Here is a 19,670-nt window from a genome sequence, read left to right on the forward strand (position 1 = left end):
CTATTTGTAAGCAGCCCCCCTGCAGGCTCTGGCTCAGCCCAGGGCACACCATCCCCTCCACAGCCTTCTCTGCAGGGCTGCTGCTCAGCCAGAGGGGTCCCAGCCTGAACTGGTGCTTGGGATCACTGTCCACAGGTGGAGAACTGGGCACCTTCTCTGCTGGAAGTATTTTTGAACAGTTTGTCAGGGCCTTTACCCCTGAGGTCCTGCCTGTCACCGTGCCAGCCTCCCCCCCAGGCAAGTGTCAGCTGCACCTCAGGACAGGGGAGAATTGCAGGGGGGTTATAGAAACCTGTGTCTTCCTTTCTGGGGTAATCTGGATGCACCCTGCCTGTTTTCTCTGTGGTGTTTTCAGGGAAGCATTTGGAGTGTGGGCTGAAGTCCACCAGTCATGGGAAGCCCATGTGCAAGATCCATAGGCACACTTGTCAGTGGAGACAAAATTCCACTGGAAAAGGGCATGAGGAGCTTGATCAAACCTTAGAATGAGCTCTGTGTCTCTTCCCACCTCAATCCTTTTGTGCTTCTGAGTTGCTTAGGTCAAGTTTGTTTTCATTTTTGTTTTACTGTGATTGACTTGGTTTCTGCGGGTGAGTTTATGTTTCCTTGTAGAAAAGGTTCTCTGCAGAAATCATTTTCTCACAGCTCTGTGCTGTTTGGAGCCATGTGCAGATGAGCCTTTGTTGTTCTTGCTGTCCTTAGAAATGGGTAGGAAAGAGGCATCAGGAAGGAGACGGGAAAGGGCTTCAGGGAGGAGAAGGAGGAGAAGGTCTCGGGCCATAGACACAAAGCAGCTCTGGAGAAGTGATGAGCATTGGGGATGGCCTGTGTCCAGTTACCATCACACTCCAGCAAGGCAGGAACTATGAAAAATGAAAGGAGACATGAAGTCAGCTCTGTGGACTGCGAGAGCCCAGGCTGAGTCACTGTACCCTAGAAAAGAGGATTACAGAATCCCTTTGGAAAAAAACAGCAAGAAACTGGTAAATGTATTATCTGGGACCCTGGTGGGGCCAGGAGGAAGGAGCAGAAAGGATTTGAGCACTTGATGTGCTACTGCTTCCTTCCATGGAGTTCTCTGCTGGGATTGGCACATCCCTGGGAGATGGGCTGGGATGGCAGAGGTTTGGTCTGTGCTTTGTTTTGTAGCTACAATGAGACTGTAGTTCTGTCTGGTTTATTTATAACACACGTCACTATTTTGGTCTGTCCATAAATAAATTGTATGACTGGCAAAAGATGATATAGTGGATGGACAGATTTTAGTTAAGGTAAATTACACAATGCTATAGAGCAGTGTTTAAAAATGGGCTTTGATTTCACCTTCCTCTTGAGCAAAAAAAAAAAAGAAGTCTGTTAGCTATTGATAACCTAAAAGATTTATTAAAGTATTTATAGTTTCCTTTCTTAGTTGTCCTTTCCAAAAATGCACATCCCTGTTGGAGAAGTGTGTTCCACTAAGCAAAGAACATTTAAGGCTATTTTTTTTTTCAATAATAAGGTGTTTATTTCCAAGGAATTCCCACAGAATTTGCCTCCATACCACTTCCTTAATTTTTTTTTCCACAGAAAGTTGTGATTAACTTCCAGTTGTCACCACAGGGGTTCACATCTGGTTATGCCCATCCTAGAGTATTGACTTATAAGATTGTTCTGGGGAACAAGGTCCTCAAGGGCCAGTTGCTGTTTTCTCTTTATGTCAGACAGCTCATTTCTTATATAAGAAATATATTCTACCTGTTCCTGAGGTAGAATCTGAAGAGAAGCCTCACCTTATTTGACTGGGCCTGAGCAGGGTCAGGGAGTCAGGCTCACTGGGAAGGGCAGCTGCAAACCTGCACTGGGTCCTTACTCTGAGGCTTGGCAGAATTCCCTATGTTTCTCCTGGAGATCTCTAACCTTCTGGATTGTGTGGTGGTTGTGGATCAGGAAATTAATGGAGCTTCTGGAGCTATGGCTTGTGTGAGCTGGTACCAGCTGGTTTCTGGCTTTGGGAGTCCCTGGAGGAGGAGGAATTGCTTTGGTTTTTGGGAGGTAGAGACCTGGACAGAGTGGATGAGTGGTGTTACAGGATAATCAGCTCTTGTGCCCTATTGGGGTGTATGTGGTGTGCAGAAGAGGAGGAAAATGGCACAGTGCTGCTGTGGTCTGTTTGGGGGATGTCTCTGCCCCTTCCAAGAGAGGAAAAATACGATTTTATCGTTCCCTTGTAACGCAAGGGAGGGGGATCTGTTGCTGAAGTGAAGTGTTGGAGTCCTTTGAAGGAACATCTTGGTTTGTGGTAGTTTTTGTTCCAGTTGAGTCATTCCTCCTGGTTCCTCAGGGTGCTGGCAGCCTGGAGTGCCTGTGGGATGCAGAGATCAGGGAGCAATAAACCTGTTTGTGAGAAGGGCCTGTCAAGTCCTATTATAGAAGTCAAGTGGCTGCAGTGGCACCTCGGGGTCTGTTCCAGCCCTGCATTGTTTGGTGCTGTGAGGGACCAGCAGGGATTTCCCTCTGCTGGGATCCAAAAGGGAAAACTGCTGAGGGAGTTGGTCCTGGCTGGGCAGGGCAGCAGGGTGGGAGGGGGGTGGTGAAGGCACAAATGGGGCTGTGGGCAGTTCTCCAGATCAGATCCCCCTCCCCAGACACATCCAGCCTGGCTGGGCTTTGCTTCTGTTACTCTGCTGAGGAAAGAGCAGAAGGCAGCCAGGAGAGGGGTGTGTTCCATGATCCCAAAGGGAGCATCCAGCTTAACCCCTGCCACTGCCTCGAGTCACCTGCATTGTCCTGCTGTGGGACAGAGTCACCAGGGCTGGTGCTTCCCCCGTCCTACAGCCCTGCTGAGCCCCAGGAACACTTTGGAGCTCAGAGCTGGCCCACTTTGGGCTCCAGCATCGCTCAGGATCAGACCCAGAGGGGTGGAGTGTGTTAGAGAGCAGGAAAAAGCAAGGAAGATGGGAGGGAGAACAGATGGGGGTGATCAGGCCTGTTCTCCAAAGGTTGGGAGCTACACTTGAGGACTGTTCAGACTCTGAGCACTGGTATTGATAGAAATATTGAAGGCTGAAAGTGAGCTTTAACTTTTCCTGTGTTTTAAGACACAGGAGAGGAAAACTCGGAGTCTCAAACTCCAGGTTAATGTGTTCTGTACAGAGCTGATACAGAACAGAAGTGTACTTTGGCTGGCATGTGTGCCAGTGTCCCTGCTCCTGAGTGGGACAACTTTTGGGAAATGAGAGGTGCTCCTCGTTTAAAGAAAGAGCAGTGAAGCAGGGGAGTGAAGAGGAGAAAAGCCTTCCTCGTGGTCTCTGAGGACTGGGTTATAAAGTATTATAAACTGCAGGTAAAAACAGGGCTTAAGGAAGGTTTTACAGTTCTCACTTCTTCACCTTCCTGAGAGCAAACCCATGGTAGGCTGGGGGATCCAGTGTGTGTTAAGAAAAAAGCTCCAAGTTTATGGAAAATAATAAGGCAAAGAGTTTAGTTCGTTCATCATATACATTCTTCTGCATTTAGTGATCTCAGACTTGGCTGCTTTATCCTCAAACCATTTTGTTTGGAAACAGTCAGAATAAACAAACTGAAAGTCGCAGCTGTATTTACTTGACTGTTGCCTTCTGAGCCTTATCACATATGTTGTTACATTAATAATAACTCCTGCAGTGGAACCATTGTGCAATGGGAAAGCCTACTGCCTGTTCCCAAGGAATAGTGTCTTCATGGGGGAGCAGGGAATTCGTCAGCCCTTGGCATTCCAGCAGCTGAATTCTGCTTATACTGTAACTGCTTGTCTAAGTTGAAAAAATATTCCCTCCCATGTCAGAAAAATTCTCTGGTTTAGGATCTTATTATGTGCTTAAATACAAATCCTGCCTGTGATGAAAAGCATTGATGTAGGGCTGGAACTAGAGATCCATTGGAGAGGTGGTCCAGGGGGGATCCTCATATCTAGAGATCCATTGGAAAGGTGATCCAGGGGGATCCCCATATCAGCCATGTATTTATTACAGACAGGGGAAGACTGATAGGAAAAGACATCCAGTGGGTGCCTAATGGCACTGTGCTGGCTGCTCCTAGTTCTGATGGGAAAATTGGTTTCCCAGTGCTTAGTACTTGTAACAAAATCAGGTCTTGGACTGTAGGAGTTGGGCACATAATGAAGGACTTCCTGAAACTGAGAAAGCAAATCTTTTCTTAATTTGTCTGTGAAGCAGCGCTTTGTCAAAGCTAATTGTGTTCCCAAGGGATAGAAAATGTCCTTGTTGTGAAGGTAAGTTTGGTCATACTTGAGGCAAGATGTTTGTGTGGGTGGGTACTCTATTTCTAAGGGGAAATACTAAAGAGCAGGTTTTGATACTTTGCTGTTTATGGGGCAAAGTGACAACACAGACCAGCATGAGAAGAAATAACCTTGTCCTTGTGTGTGGTGTTGCTGAGTTGCAGAGTGTGTGATCAGTCATAATCCAGAGTTACACATGTCAAATGCACAGCAACAGCATCAAAGCAGGTGTGACATTCCCTAAATTTGCAGTGTTTCATAAAGCAGGAATTTTTAATGGACTATTTAAGACATGCATTTTTATCCCTGTGCTATAATTCCATTGTTGGTGGGTTTAATTTTCTCTAATCCCCAGGAGCACAAGCAGTGTTTTCCTGCTCTGTGTACCGTGCTGTTAAAAGGTGTTTGTTATCCCTTATCTTTTCAGGTTCAAAGTAAACAAGAGAAGAAGCCTGGAGCTCCCTCCCTAGCCCCCCTGAAGCCCTCAGCTGGCCCTTGCACTCTCCTGCCTGTGAATAAAGCCACCAGCAGTGCCCCCTTGTCCATAAACATTCCACGTTTCTACTTCCCTAAAGGACTTCCCAATGTCTGCACTAACCATGAGGAAATCATTGCCAGGGTTGAAGAGGCCTTTTCAGAGTTTGAAGATGAGAAGGCAAACGTCTGTGAAATGGGGAAAATTGCTAAGGTAACTATTGATGGGCTTGGAGGTCTTTTCCAGCCTTGATGGTTCTGTGGTTGTGTTCTCTAGGATTTTAATTTTTGGGAGAGAAAGAATGAAATGAGAGCAAATCATCTCACAGCTGTTTTAGGGGAAAAAAGAACTATTATCCTTTTGTGCTGAAGTTTTTTGTTTAGATTATAGTAAACAAACTGAGCTCAGTTTGCTGGTTCTCACATTAGATGTGTGTGTTCCTCCTTGCTTTGCTTTACAAAATGGTTTTCTCAGATTTTCAGCAAATACAAATGGCATTTTGTTCTTCTGTCCCTCCATAGTTCTACTCAGAAGATGGCAGAAACTTCTGTGCCTCTGTGGCTTCAGGTGGTGCCAGCTGCCTTTTTTTGGGGTTTTTGTAGCTGTCCCTCTGGGCTGGGCCTGAGCTGAGGGTGCTGCTGCAGTCCTGTGTGGGAAAGCACCTCCCAACCTCCACCTCCTTGGAGACGGAGGAGGGAGATGCTCAGTGAGCCCTCAGCCCCTGAGATGTACATTCACTGTCCATGACACAGGAGTCCCAGGCTGCTGAAGGAGTTCTGGCTCCAGGGAACAGCCCCCAGCACTTGTGTGGGAGCACAGTGCAGATGGTCCCTGCTATCTCCCTCTCTCCAGCCATGGTTTTCAGTGCTGCTGATCTAAAAGTAGCAGTTGTCAGACACATCTCATCTGTTCAGCCTGCCCTGAATGCATCTCTGGCACTGTAAGTTGAGCAGTGGTTTTCTTCCCAAGAGCAGCACTTGTTTTCCAAGAAGGAGGGTTTTACCTGAAAGGAGGTACTAGGTTGGTTTTGTTTGTTTTTCGAGGAATCCAGGCACATTATTTGTAAACCTGCTCTGAAAATATAGATAGAAAACCTTCTTTGATTGACCAAAAAATGTTTGAAACTGGTTTAATGACAAGACAAGCAACTGTGTGGGTCCTGTCATGTTCAAAGCAGGAAGCTGATGTAGAAGAGACTCCTGCCTTTCCTGGTCTCCACCTGGATGTGCTTCATGCCATTTAGCTGTTGTCAGGCTGCTTCTGTTGACAGTGGTACAGCTTTGGGGCTCTGAAATAAATGCTTCAGAACGAGCTACACGCAGGAAACACAAAAATTAAATGTCCTAGTTCTCTCAGAGGAGCTAAATGCCTGTGGAAGCACAGTTGCCTGACACAGGAATGCCTAAATCCAAAAGCAGTTCTTGGGCTGATTGAGGTTCCCCAGGAAACATGCAGGCCTGGACAGAAGCTGAGAATGGGCTTGCAGGATAGTCCTGCTTCATAGAAGATGTGAAAAAGGCCTTGTGGGGAAGGCAGAAATGATGCCTCAGCTGCTGCTTCAAAATACTCCTCCTTGCATTTGCTGTGATATCCTCCTTCCCTGTGCCTGGCTGGAGCCAGTTGCACTCCCTGCAAGGCCAGTGTTTTGTGGAAGTTCTGATGCCTGTCTGGAGTCAGGACAGTGGCTGGGAAGGTCTCTGTGGAGAAGAGGAGATGCCTGATGGTCTGAGCAGCTGTTTGGCACCATTCTCAAGCCTTTGCTGAGGCCCTGGAGAGTCCAGAATGCCTGAGCTCTCACTGATGGCCATTCTGAGAGCAGCAGCCTCTGCAGAGCCTGGGTCAGAAGTGCTGTTCAGGGAGTCCTTTTGCTGGAATCAACCTCTTTCCATTTGTTCATTCCCATTTGTGTTACCCTGCTGAGATCCAGCAGTGTTGGGAAAAGGGGCTGGGCTGGGTGGCAGGCTCTGCACTGAAAACCATGGGATGGGAATTACTTCTCCTCCAGGCATTTAACCATTGATTGTCTCTCATTAGAACTGAGGTTCCCTGGCTGCCAGTGAGAAGTGAGCCCATAAGGGAATGAGTCAGGTAGGTCCGTGAGGGAGCTGCTGTGAGTGGCAGGAGGTGCCTGTCTCCCTCCATTGCACTTGGTAGGGAATTTTGCTGAACAACTCAGTCTAAGACAGAGCTTAAGACCTTGATAGTCCCTGATCCTTTTCCCAACCGCCTAAAAAGGCACCAAGTAGAAAGTTACTGGTGAATTCTCAACCCTGGCACACAGCAGATGGCACACAGGTCAGTCAGAAAGCCATTGCCACCTTATTTCCCTCATGTCAAGCCTTGATGGTGAGTTTGGTGTGTAAGCAGGCAGGCTCCTCTTGGGACTGCTCTTGTATTCCTCCTTATCCTGGTGTTTCCTTACAGGTCTGTGGCTGCCCACTCTACTGGAAAGCACCTCTGTTCAGTGCATCAGGAGGAGAGAGGACAGGAGGGGTATCTGTGCACTCCTTTGTGTCCATGTGGAGAAAGTGAGTACAGCAATGGCAAATTCTCCTCCTGGAAAAAGAGAGCAGCCTGCCACAGAAGTCTTTTTATTTTTTTCCCCTTACTTATTTTCTACCAGAATTTTTCAAATCATTGTCTCTTCTTTAAATGGCTGAAAATCTCCATCAGCTTCAGTTTTCTTCCCTAAAACTCTCTGAACACCTGTTTCCATGTGGCATCAACAGAATTGTAAGCAATTGTATAGAAGATAAGTTGTTTGGGTCTAGCTGGCATATAAAACATCCCAACACGCTCCCCAGGAATATGCCAGCTCTTCTGAGATAGCTGATAGGTGTCAGTGGATTTTGGATGTGTTAATCATGGGCCTCATTGCTGCTACACTGGAGCACCAAGGGAGGGCCATTTGGGAACTGGGAGAGCAGGTGGGTGACTGTATTCCAGGACAGGAAGAAGGAATATAAAATAAAGCATCATCATACAAGTGGATATTCTGAGAGCTTTAATAGTTCCCACCTTCCTCAAGCATAAAAATCCATGGGGTTTGACAGTCCCTTGCACATCCCACTGCCAGGGCTGCCCTTGGAAATGAGAGTTCTGGATGTGCAGGGAGTGGAGGTGTGACATGGAACACACTTTCCTTTCCCTCCAGAGCAATTCAGGCTTTAGTCTGCTTTGTGAAACACCTGAACACCATCTCCATCTCCTCTCCAGAGAGAGTTCTAATTTTTTACTTAATGGTTCCTCTTCAGATTTTTTAAGTAGCCTTTAACCCTGAATTCCCAAAGTATTTCCTATGATGATGTTGCCAAAACAGCTTCTAGTTACCCTGGCAAAAGTGCAAAAATGTGAGGGGTGACTGTGATCACTACGTTTGTCTTGACACAGGCAATATATTTCCTTCCTTAGGTTCCTCCAATTACTCCTAATTAATCCCTCATGTATGATACCACATATTTTCACTCCTCTGATTTTCACATCCTTCAGATATTTGCAGACTGTGGTCATGTCCCTCTTCTGTATCCTTTTAGCCACCCCTTTTCCAAGTCAAACTTTCTATGCTTTTCTCACTTGAATTGCTCATTTTAGGAAAACCTTTTTCCCCCCTCCTCTTCCCTTTGCCATTTACAAAATCTTTACTGGAAACGTGCAAGGCAGAAGAAATATAATGTTCCTGGTACAGCTGGGCTGAGCTCTGTGAGGACAGGTGTAGCTCTAAAACAGGTATCTTCTGTTGCTGAAGCCTGTTTTCAAGCACCTTAGTAGGTGACCTGGCTTTCAAAATGCTGCATGCTCACTGATCTCCTCAAGTCTATAGTAATTGCTGAACAGAAAATACTCCTGAGTGTCAGATCGTTTAGTTTGTGGCTAAAACATGGCCTTGGGATTCTTCTTTGTGTGCCAGACTTTTTTAAGCTAAAACATGAGCACGTTTTTCTGCAGCTGATTTAGGATGTATCTGTCAGTTGACAGTTACCATGATATGAATGTGCAGCCAAAGGATTGCTAGATCTAATCTTTTCTCGCTTATTTAAAAACAGCTCTTTTTTTTTTTTTTTTTTTTTGTAAAGACTGCTTTTTGTAGACCAAGGAGGCCAGAATTAGCAGGAAACAAGTTCCAGTGAGTTCTCTGCAGTTCAGTGTTGCGTTTGTAAACTTTCAGGAGAGGGAGGTGGTGACTAATCACAGTAAATAAATAACAGTGCATTTGTATTTTCACAGTTATTAAAGAAACCAGGGTGATTTTCTGAGTAATTTATTGTTTCCTTTATACCATGTGAACAACTAAGTGTTTGATATATCCAGTATTTGGTAAATGTCATGGAGTTGCTCTTTTCATGAATTTTTCTGTTTGGAGTGAATTAAGTAACTGTGATACCTTTGACCAGCAGTATTTTGCATTAGAAGAAAGCAGAGCCAAGAACTGATGTGTCAGATGCAAACTGTCAACCTAAGGAATGAGTTTGCAGGCTTCTCTGAATCCTGAGTCCTGCTAATGCTTCCCTTGTGCTGCTCTCATGGCTGCAGAGCACAGCAGCCACATGGGCCCAACTAACAAGGGACGTTCTTTGTCCTTCTGAGAAATGATTTTTCTGGGTGAATATTCAGTCGCTGTGGTTTGGCAATGCCCTCAAATATTGAGCTCTAGGAAAGGGTTGCACTGGGGAGGGTGTCTCAGGGGTTGGTGCTGTTGACTCCAGTGAGAGCAGTGAGTGGACAGCATTTGGAAAAGTCAGGTTACTCTCTGAGTAGCTGCAGAATCAAAGCAAGAACAGCCTCCAGTAAGAAACCTGGTTTGCCACAGCAGTGTTAAAACATGGAATAAACCTCCTCTGGGTACCTTGGTGCTGCTGAAAGGTGTTGGAGGGAGTGCTGGTAGTGTGAGATGAGCTCCTGCCTGACTTGGGGTGTGGGTATTGCCTGAGGGGAGTGCTGGGGCACCTCCTGCTCCACCTGTGCTCTGGGGCTGTGCTGAGGGGCAGGGGCTTGGGGTGACTCCTCACCTCTCCCACAGAGTCCTGCGGAACTGCCACGATGATGCTTCCAGGTTCACATCCCTCCTGGCCAAGCCTGGCTGTGACTACCTACAGCAGGAGGACTTCATCCCACTGCTCCAGGTATGGGGAAGGGGTGGGGATACAGCCACCTTCATTTTGCAGCTTTTTTATTTTCATGTCCTTAAATGTTTACCAAAGGCAAGCAGAACTTTGGTTTGAACAGCACCTGGGTGGGGTTTATTTTGGAGTAAAAAAGAAATAAGCATTTCAAGTGGGCTGTTTTGCTTAAATGCCACCCAACTGTAAATCTTGCTGAAGGATTGTCAAAGCTTTGTGTGGTTTCTTGTGTCTTGTCAGGACTTATGTTTATCAGTGCCTGGTAACCAGGCTGAAATCTGCCCCACTTGGGTATTGGGGAAAATGCATGGTGCTGTTGATGCTCAAGCACAACATAAATGCATATTAGAAAAGTTGTAAAAGTTGCTTGGCAAGACAGTTATAATTGAATTTGTCTAGCAAGGCTACGAGATACAGTATAATGTAGAAATCTTGGCAAAATTCCCACACTTCCAAGTGTTCTGTATATGCCTCTCAACTTGCTCGTCCACAAGTCTCACTGCTTATTTTTTCTCTAATATTCAGGCTTAATCTGTGCATCCTGATTTAATTTCTTTTTTTTTTTCTTTTCATTCACGTGACACTTTTAACAGCATCATTTTTTAATTATTGGTGGCTATTTAGGCAGGCTCTGGGTAGCTTTAAGGCTTCTTTATAATTTCTCTATAAATCAGATCCATCTCCTACTCTGATCCTCTGTTGCTACTTTTTCCAGTCTTTTCCACATATCCCTACATTTCTCCCACTGTATTTCCCTCGAGGCAAAACCTCTGTGGAGATGCTGTTTTGGGGAAAGGTTGTGTGTTTGCATTGGATGTTTCTGCCTCTCAGACAAAAGTGGGGGTGTGGTGGGTAAATTTTGTCACGTTCCTCTTCATCTTTTCCCCACTGGGCACACGCTGCCTTTCCTGGCTGGTTGCAGCTCTGCCTCTCAGCTCCTGCTGCAATCCAAGGCGTGTCCAGTCCTGTTTGTCAGTCAGGCAAGCACAGTTACACCATCTTACCCCATCCCATCAGCCCTGGTGTTACACTGCCCAAAATCTGATCACGTCACACCCCTGAGGGCACCATGGCAGGGAACAGGCAGAGCAAAACCTGCAACACTCTTACAGGGTAGAGGAGTCAGACACGTGGGAATTACACAGACATTGGTTCATGCAGGACCTGAACTGATCCAGTCAGGATCTGAGCAGTTTCTCCAGATTTGGCACCATGGGCCAGTGGTTCACTTGCCTTGAGAAAAGGCATCTCCACAAGTACTTCAAGTAAATTTTGGAAAAGCGCTACTATCTGTGAGCATTCTGAGGCTCACAGAGCTTTCATTGTTGTGAAGGACATAAAATGTGATTTTTCTCAAGGAATGTGCATTTCTGAGACCTAGCTCTAAGAAATGTTGGTATCTTCAATGAGTGGAGATAAAAAGAGGTCTTGGAGAGGAGATAGTTGCATGGTCAACTAACTGATTTTTGTCTCATCAATGAAAATGAGTTTTCATCTACTCACTAACTCTCTTCCTTTGTTTTTCTGTCCTTAAGTAAATCAAAATGGCCCAACAGGTGCGTATTGCTCAGAAAATGTATTATACTTGTGATTCTAGAAGGTTCACTTATAGATTAAAAAATGTCATTTCACTTTTATTGTTAATGCTGCAAATACAGTTTCAAGAGTAAGCAAAAATACTGGTTTGTAAAACCCAGTAACTTCTCAACATTGTAAGGAGAAGAAAACCTGTTTCATTTGGCTTCCTTCTATCTTGCAGGATGTGGTGGAAACTCACCCTGGCCTGACGTTCCTGAAGGATGCCCCGGAGTTCCATTCCCGGTACATCACCACGGTAGGCTGCCTGCTTGGATCCCCTGGGATCACTGTGCCAACCCTCCCTTTGGGACCTCTCACTGTTCCTATCAGCAAACCCTTCAGTTATTTAAAAAAAAATAGGCGTTTTTAATACGTCTGGCAACGAGGTATTTTAGGAACTGCTTCCAGAGGAAGAACCAACCTGCTTGTGTGTACAAGGGGTTATTGAAAAGGTTAATAATGATTCTTTCTGGTCTTAAGCAAATCTATAAAAACATGGTTTTTGTCCTGATGAAGAAAAAGGAGGTTCTTTGGTCTCTGAGAGTTGCTAAGTCACCCTGAGTTGTGCTGGGCTGCTGAGGCATGGAAGGCTGCCTGTAGGAAGGTTTCTGTCACTTGGGCACGGAGAACCTGGGATTGTTCCTGCTAGAAAGCATCCATTGCACACAGGGATCTGCCATCCAACTCTCCTCTTGCCAGAAGGCTTGCCTGGGCTTTCTGTGCCTCCCAGCTCTCTCTGTGCCTGGGGTTTGTTTCTGGGGTTTGTTCTGTAGCTTTGTTCCAAGGCTGCAGTCAGCACTTAGGCTGAGTAAGTTTGGACTCTTTTTGAGCTTGTCTCATGTCGGGCATGAATCTGGAGAAAAGGTATAAATGTGAGGATGTTTTTTATGTGCAGCAGTAACAAATCCAGAGAACAACAGACCTGGTGGGAGCTGCAGCCCAGCAGGGCTCAGGGCTGAAGGTTTCTCCTGTTTGTTTGCCAGGGCTTGCCTGGGACCAGCTGCACCATGCAGGCAGCTGGGAGGTCACTGGCACACACAGGCTTGGGCCTTTCCTGTCAGGAGCAGATGGCAGAAAGACACTTTCCCTGGGCAAACCCTGAACTGTCACACTAATGTTTTATGGAGGTGTGTGAAGGGAACCAACTGTAAATGTTTTAGATGCACTTGAACATGATGGTGAACACCAGTGTGTGATGAACATGCTCCCCATGGAGCAGGGTACATAAAGCACAATAACTGTCCAGCACAGGCAGAGCAGTGGCCAGGGAATTATGGAGGCACAGGAGTGGGTGAGTGTGCAAAGTGCCTGTGGCACATCTACTCTGGTATTTGGTGTTCAAGGTGCACAGAGGGGTGAGAGCTGAAAGGTTTGAGGTCACACTGGTGTTGGTTTCTGACTGCAGTATCAACAGCTCAGGATGCCACGTGTGATTGTCCTGGTGCTGCCTGTTGGGTGCTGACAAAGGCAGCTCTGTGCTCTGCCTTCACGGGTTCCTCTTAAGTCACACACTCTTTCTGTATTTTTCAGGCAAGAAACAAATGTCTTTGTAGGGTATTCTGCCACATGATCCCCTCACTGCACTTTCTGGATCTCATGGGTTGTGGTCTGAGAGACCAGCTGTGTGAAGCTGAGGTTCCACTTGAAGAAAACTGAAGTGCAGGCTCCTACTGAAGGGCACCACCTTTTTCTTCCTCTCTCCTTCTGCACAACTTCTCTGGTGCCCGGGTACCACCTCTGTCCCCACCATAAAGCAGTCACAGAACCAGATCCCCATGAGTACATGGAGCTCCTCTGTGCTCCCTGACCCTGCTTGTGTCCCCACAGTGCTCTCCTGCTACAGTCAGAGCCTTTAGCACTGAGTGTTTGCACTCCTGGGACAGAAGTGCAGCCAGGGCAGGTGGTGCTTGTGGCTGAGGCCAGGGCTGTGCAGCAGCAAACCTGACCAAGGTGAGCTGTCCTTCACCCTCCTCGTGCTTGGGGTGTCTGTGCTGACAGCCAGGCCCTCCCTGGCTGGAGCAGGGTCAGGAGAGGCAGGGCAGGCTGGCAGGGCAGGCTGTGCCCTCCTGCAGTGGCAGCACTTGGCCCTCTGCAGCAGTGGGAGTTCGTATTTCTCACCTCTCCTTTCACAGACAGTCTGGCACTTCTCTCTTTAATGTTACAAAATCCAGTATTTCCACCAGGAGGTAATGAAGGAGACAGCTTTGCCCTTGGATTTTGAGACTACTTGGATCATTTTGATTGCTTCAAGGTAGGGTGCCTTATACTTACCTACAGTGACAGAATGCTGTGTTTGCTGCCAGTGCAAGAATTACAGTTTATTTTTGTTACAGGTGAGGCCTGTAAGGAGACATGGCTTTGTGTTCATGGCTGGATACAGCATCACTTGGTTGAAATCATCTGGAGAGTGAGCTCACAGTCAGAATGGGTAAGATGTGTATGCACCTTTCAATTCTTACTGCCACCTCAGCACCTTATAAAGGTGCCTTTTGGATGCCCCAGGCTGGAATGTTATCTGTATCATATCTGTGAGCCATTGTGTTACTAAATTAGTTGTGTTTGTTTCCACAGAGACCAACTCCTGAGGCTGGTGAAGATGGTGCAGAATAATATGTGGCATTTGTTGTAAAGCTTTAAAGTGTGACTTCTACCAGAACATTCAGCCCAGGCTCAGAGTTAGCACTGCATGTTGGACAGCTGTCAGCTTAAAGCAGCCTAAAACACAATGCTTGTGGAAAAGTGCTTCAGCTTGTGCAGTGGGACCATGGGAATGTGTAAGGGGAGGATGGAGGGAGTAATAAAGCTTTGTGGAGTTTTCCAGAAGTGGTGTTGCTTGTATTCTTCTGTGGGAAGACTGGGGAAAGGACTGGAACTCATCTGTCAATGGTTTGGGTCCTGGAGGTCGATTACATGAGGATAATGGGCAAATAGAAAGGGGCTCCTCCTTGCAAAGGCTTATCAGGAGTTGGACTTGATGATCCTGGTGGTCCCTTCCCACTCAAGATATTCCAGGTGTCTGTGATTATGTCCTGAATTCAAAATAAACAATCTTCCATGTTGGGAAAAACAAACCCAGTTATGGCTTTCAGTAAGACAAAAGTGACAAATGTATCTTAAATACTGCAAATCATGTCAGGCTGGGTGATTATGGTCTGGGGTATTTCCCAAATGCTTTTTTTTTTTTGGCAGCTTGGTTTTCACAACCTGGAAAAAAATTACAGAACTATTCAGATTTTTATTTGGATATATATACTGTGTACTACTGTCCATTGCAACTGGACCATTATTTGAATGATAAAGCCTGCACTGAGTGACTGGACATGGTAAAAGAGATGAAAATGGATCCCATTTTACCTGTGAGTGCTTTATTTTTACAGCTCGGTGAGGAAGGAGCAGGTGGAACATCTTTGTCAACGTGGTCTGATAGATGAGCAGTTTCTTAATGTGTCTCAGATGGGAACAGTTTGTTGTCCTTTATTACCCTGCAGGCAGAGGAGAAGAATCCCTGGTGTGGGGTGGGGTTGCTGGTTGTGAGTCCCTGGAATGGTGTGAACACCCTGTATCTTTAAGGGCCAGTACAGAGCTGTCAGGTGTGATAACAGGTTATGGACGAGGTGAGACCCACTCCAGTCTCTGAGCTCTTGTGCAACTGGGAAGCAAAAGCCAAACAAAGTCCAAAAATAGACTCCAGAATGGCAGTGGCTGCCAGAGGCATTAAAGGAACAAACACAGAGCTTTTTCATTGCGCTTAAGACCAGAAAGGATCATTGTGATTACCTAGTGTGACCTCTGACACAGGCCACAGAACAGTGCTCAGTGATTGCTGCAGTTGGGATAGATCTGTTCTGTGTTTGGTTTTAACTGATCTGACACCCAACTTTAGAAGGACATCCACCTTTGAGGCCTGGAGTGCTGAAGAGCCTGCAGTGTTACCAGTAGGTGTCATGTTCAGCTGAGTCTGTTAATTCTCTCTCTTCAGGATACATTTTCAATCCTTGAATCATTCTTGTTGCTCTCAAAATTGTGTGCCATCAGCATTTACTGTCTCACTGATCCGTGTATCCCAAAGCAGGCTGTGCAGAGCAATGTCATACTTGGTTCCAGATCTGTTCTTGCAGCACTTGTGTGACTGAGCCCAAGCATGGCCCTTCAGTGGTGGCTGCCCACTTGAAACTAGTTCTAGCTAAGAGACAAACCCACCTCCTTTCATTTGTTAGCTGGATTAATCCCTGTAATGTCCATATTGTTGTGTAAAGTTAATTTTTGTGTTGGAATAGGATGCACTGAAGTTTACCAAAATTTTCGGATAATGTGTCAATATTTCAGAGACATCAAAGGTTTGTATTGGGTTTGGTCAACAAGAATGATCTTCCCTAGATTTCAGTGCTGAGCCGTGTTAGTTCTATTTCTCATTTCTCATGCTGGGATGTTTACTTGTTGTTTGCCCTGTAGGTTTATTCTTGCCTGTGCTTCCCTACTTTGTGATGATCCTTGACAAGGTGACAAGGAGCAGATTAGGAAGGGCTCAGCTTTTTGAGGTGCTTGGGAGTGTGCTCAGTCTCATACCCTGAGCTGTTTCCTTTGGTCCCTCAGGGCTCTGTGCATCCCCCGTGGTTTTCACTCCCTTTCACCAGAGGGAGATCAAGAAAGGAGACAGATGAGGTTCACAGCTCCCCTGGATAAATGCAGACAGATAATCCCTGTTGCTCACTTTCAGGGAGCCCCTGGAACATGAGGCATTGTTACAGGCACAACAGCTCAGACATCAACTGTGCCTTTCATTTACACTCCTCCTTCCTCTGCAGGAATCAGAAGTCCTGGCATTTTCTTTTCCTATTACCTGAACCTAGAACCCTGTTTCATTTGAGATCCATGCAAACTGCAGCCCCTAAAACCTGCTGAGCTCGGTTGTAAATAATTCATCTGCATGCCCAAAGAGGTGAATTAAGAGCAGTGAAAGTGTTTGCAGAATGGAAACGGGCAATACTGTTTCAGAAGCAAATGTTACTTTTAGGCTGTGTAGTGAATTAAGACAAAAAAGATCACCAAGCAGTTTGCAAAAAGAAGTGTCCTTAGGCTGAGTGAATAAGCAAAGTTAGTGTTTAAATTCCCAGGGTGGGGTGTTTCAGGAGCTGATTTCAAGAGCACTGCTCATGTGTTGCAGGTTATACAGAGAATATTCTACACCGTGAACCGCTCCTGGTCTGGGAAGATCACTCTGACAGAGCTGAGGAAAAGCAACTTCTTGCAAGTACGTTGGTTTCTGTGTGAAGGAGATCCAGGATGCACTGTCCACGTTCCCGTGGCTGTGGGGAGGGAGCTGGGCCTGGAGCAGGACAGGCCGAGTGCTCCATGCTGGGAGAGCGCTGGGGCTGCTGGAGGAGCTGGGTCAGAGCTGAGCTGAGAGCAGCAGGGGCTGCAGTGGCCAAGGGGGCACTGGGAGAAGGTCAGGGGGGGACCAGCACCAGGTCTGGAGCTGCGTGGAGCAGCCTCCGTGGTCTGGCCAGGCAGGAAGGGCAGCAGGGCACAGCAGGGCACCCTGTGAAGTGGCTCCCAGGCAGCCAGGAGGAGCTGCTGCAGTGCCAGGGGCAGGACAGCCCATCTCCTGCCTCCCAGCCCTCTGACAGCTGGTCCTCACCCCAGGAGCTGATCCCCCAGGAGAACAAATGGAGCTGAGGTCTTGTTCCAGTCCCTGCTGTGCCCTTATGGCAGCATTTGGATCTCTGTCCTCTGCATGTTTAATCCGAAAGAGGACCAGCTTAAAACTGTCTAAGGCTGCTTGTGTCCAGCCCAGCCTAAAGAGCCAGAAAGTCTTCAGACTGGAGGGTGAGGGACTTGGCTAAAACAGTGAGAATCTTTTGGGCAGAAAGGCTTTGTGGAGTTTGGCTCTCAGAACTGTGTTCACCCAGCTTCCTCCAGCCTGCAGCACTTCAGCTGCAGAGCTGCCTTTTCTCTGGGCTTAACTTCCCACTTCGTTTGTGCTCTTTCAGACCCTTGCTCTCTTGGAAGAAGAGGATGACATAAATCAGATCACAGACTATTTCTCCTATGAGCACTTCTATGTGATTTACTGTAAATTCTGGGAGCTGGACACTGACCATGACCTTTACATCAGCCAGAAGGACCTGGCTCGGTACAGTGACCAAGGTATGGTGCCTGCAGGCTGTGCTGGGACCAGGGGCACTGCTGGAAGTACAATGTTCTCACTCAAGAGTAAAGCCTGCCTTTGATTTGGTCAGTTCGATACCTCAAAAAAAGCTTAAATGGAGCCATCCATCTCTTAAGTAAATGCTGATTTAGAGAGTGAGCTGCAGGGGCTCAGACACAGAGAACTGCAGTACACACTATTTTGTGCATGAGTAGCTTCAGATGGAGCTTCTGTTCATGTGGGCCACTGCCAGAAGGACAAGCTACAATAATGCCCTGAAACGTGCTTATTATTTGCTGAGGGTTTTGCAGGAACTTGGAAGTAGGGACAAAAAGGACAAACCCATGTGGACTTCCAAGATTGCTGAAGTGCAATGAGAGAAATTCCAGAGTCCGGTGAAGTTTGGGGGAAGTTCAGGAGAACATCTCCTGAGTTCAGTGTGGAACCTCCTTTCCACAAGCTGAGCGGGTGCTGTGAGTTTTCAAGGGTTCAAGGACCATGGATAAATTAATGGAATACAAATGCACAAAGGGCTAAGAAGCCCCTGTATTTCAAGTGCAGGTGTTTGTGGAAGGCCATGGGGGCTCTGGGTGAGTGTGGCAGTCCCAGGGTCAGGAGTGGTGTTCATAGGGCTGGGCAGGGTGAGGATGGAGAGGTGACAGGGGACACTTGGTCCTTGCTGGGAGGCTGGAGTGTGGGGGGGAAGATTTGTTGCACAGGAGGTTTGGGGGTTACCACAGCCTGTGCTCTGCTGAGAAGTGTTTTGTAGCATTTGGTGTGTTATTTTGGCTTGGTAACTGAACTTCTACTGCAGTACACACTGAAATAGTCTCCTGCTACGGGTAGGTTGCTTATGTGACAAATCCTTCTTCAGCAGAGCAGAAGTAACTGCCCATGTCCAAGGATTCAGATAAAAGTTGCCATTTTTGTGGGACAGTGTGGTGTTTGGGAGCATACAGAGGCAGACCCACTGGGAGAATCATCCTTGGTTTTTATAAAATGCTGCTGAACAGAGAGAGGTCAGACAGGCAGTACAGGCAGAGCATTCTGTTGGCAATGGGAAATGGCTTTGTGTAGATTCAGCATAAACAACTGATTGCAGTTATTCCTCTGACCTGTGGCTTCATTTTCTCCATGTTTTCTCTGTTTCCAGCTTTATCCAACAGGATAATTGAGCGAATATTCAGTGGCGCTGTGGTGAGGTGAGGGGGACTGGGATGGGAAGGGAAGGGAATTCCTGCTTGGGGAAGGGAATTCCTGTGAGGCTGCTTAGACATGCAAGTTACTCTCAGAAACCCCCACTGATCAGAATGGTTTCCAATAGGGTGCTCCAGCTGGAGTTGCCTGAAAATGGAGAGAGACTTCTGGGTATCTTAAGAAAACAAATTACAAAATCCCATAGGATGGGATGGGTGGACACAGCTGGGCTATATGGCACAGGGATAGCTGGAGAGCACTGCTGGAAAGTCTCTGGAAGGTGAAAGAGCCCAGTCCTTGCAGTGGGAGGGGGTATGGTAGATGAGCCTCAGCTCTGCAGTGACAGCAAACGCTGTGCCTGGTGCTGTAGGTGCAGGGGGCACAGGCTGGATGGGTGGTGATGCCCCATTTTCTCTCACTGATGATTTGGGACTTTTGAAAAATATGTTTGCTGACACTGTGAGTATTTAGGAGCCTGGTGGGTTTTAACTTTGTTTTCCTGCTGTGTGTTCCAGAGGCACTGAGGTTCAGAAGGAAGGCAGGATGAGTTATGCGGATTTTGTGTGGCTCCTGATTTCAGAGGAGGACAAAAGGAGTGCTACAAGGTCTGACTGATTTCTGTGTCTGGTGAAAGTACTGAGATGAGCACAGAAGATACAGAAACTTCTGTGACCTACTACTCTCTCCAAGAGACGGCAGCTTGGGTTCCATTAGGAGGAAAGCAACTTATGGTCAACTCTTGATCAAATCATTTGCCTTTCTTGAAGAGAAATTGTGTAGAAGCAGAGTTTTCTTGTTATGTTAAATGTCTTGGTAGTCATCAGTGCCTTTGGTTCCCCTGTGCCTTGAAGGACTGGCTCTGGGGTGGAACCCCTGAGGAGGAAGAATTCATAA

At 46.8% G+C, this 19,670-nt stretch overlaps 1 protein-coding gene across 3 annotated transcripts in view; it reads left to right on the plus strand.

Annotated features, from left to right (window-relative positions):
- The window catches only part of PPP2R3A (protein phosphatase 2 regulatory subunit B''alpha), a 56,356-nt gene that overhangs the window by 26,215 nt on the left and 10,471 nt on the right, over positions 1–19,670 (plus strand). For all 3 annotated transcript variants that reach the window (XM_027650392.1, XM_027650393.1, XM_027650394.1), the window contains 8 exons: positions 4,689–4,949; positions 7,161–7,264; positions 9,754–9,856; positions 11,613–11,687; positions 16,596–16,682; positions 17,422–17,578; positions 18,733–18,781; positions 19,292–19,381. In XM_027650392.1, the coding sequence (XP_027506193.1) occupies positions 4,689–4,949; positions 7,161–7,264; positions 9,754–9,856; positions 11,613–11,687; positions 16,596–16,682; positions 17,422–17,578; positions 18,733–18,781; positions 19,292–19,381 (926 nt within the window). The remainder of the gene's footprint in view (positions 1–4,688; positions 4,950–7,160; positions 7,265–9,753; positions 9,857–11,612; positions 11,688–16,595; positions 16,683–17,421; positions 17,579–18,732; positions 18,782–19,291; positions 19,382–19,670) is intronic.

This window comes from Corapipo altera, unplaced genomic scaffold (genome assembly GCF_003945725.1).
Source record: "Corapipo altera isolate COAL_440 unplaced genomic scaffold, ASM394572v1 54, whole genome shotgun sequence".
In the NCBI taxonomy this organism is placed as follows: Eukaryota; Metazoa; Chordata; class Aves; order Passeriformes; family Pipridae; genus Corapipo; species Corapipo altera.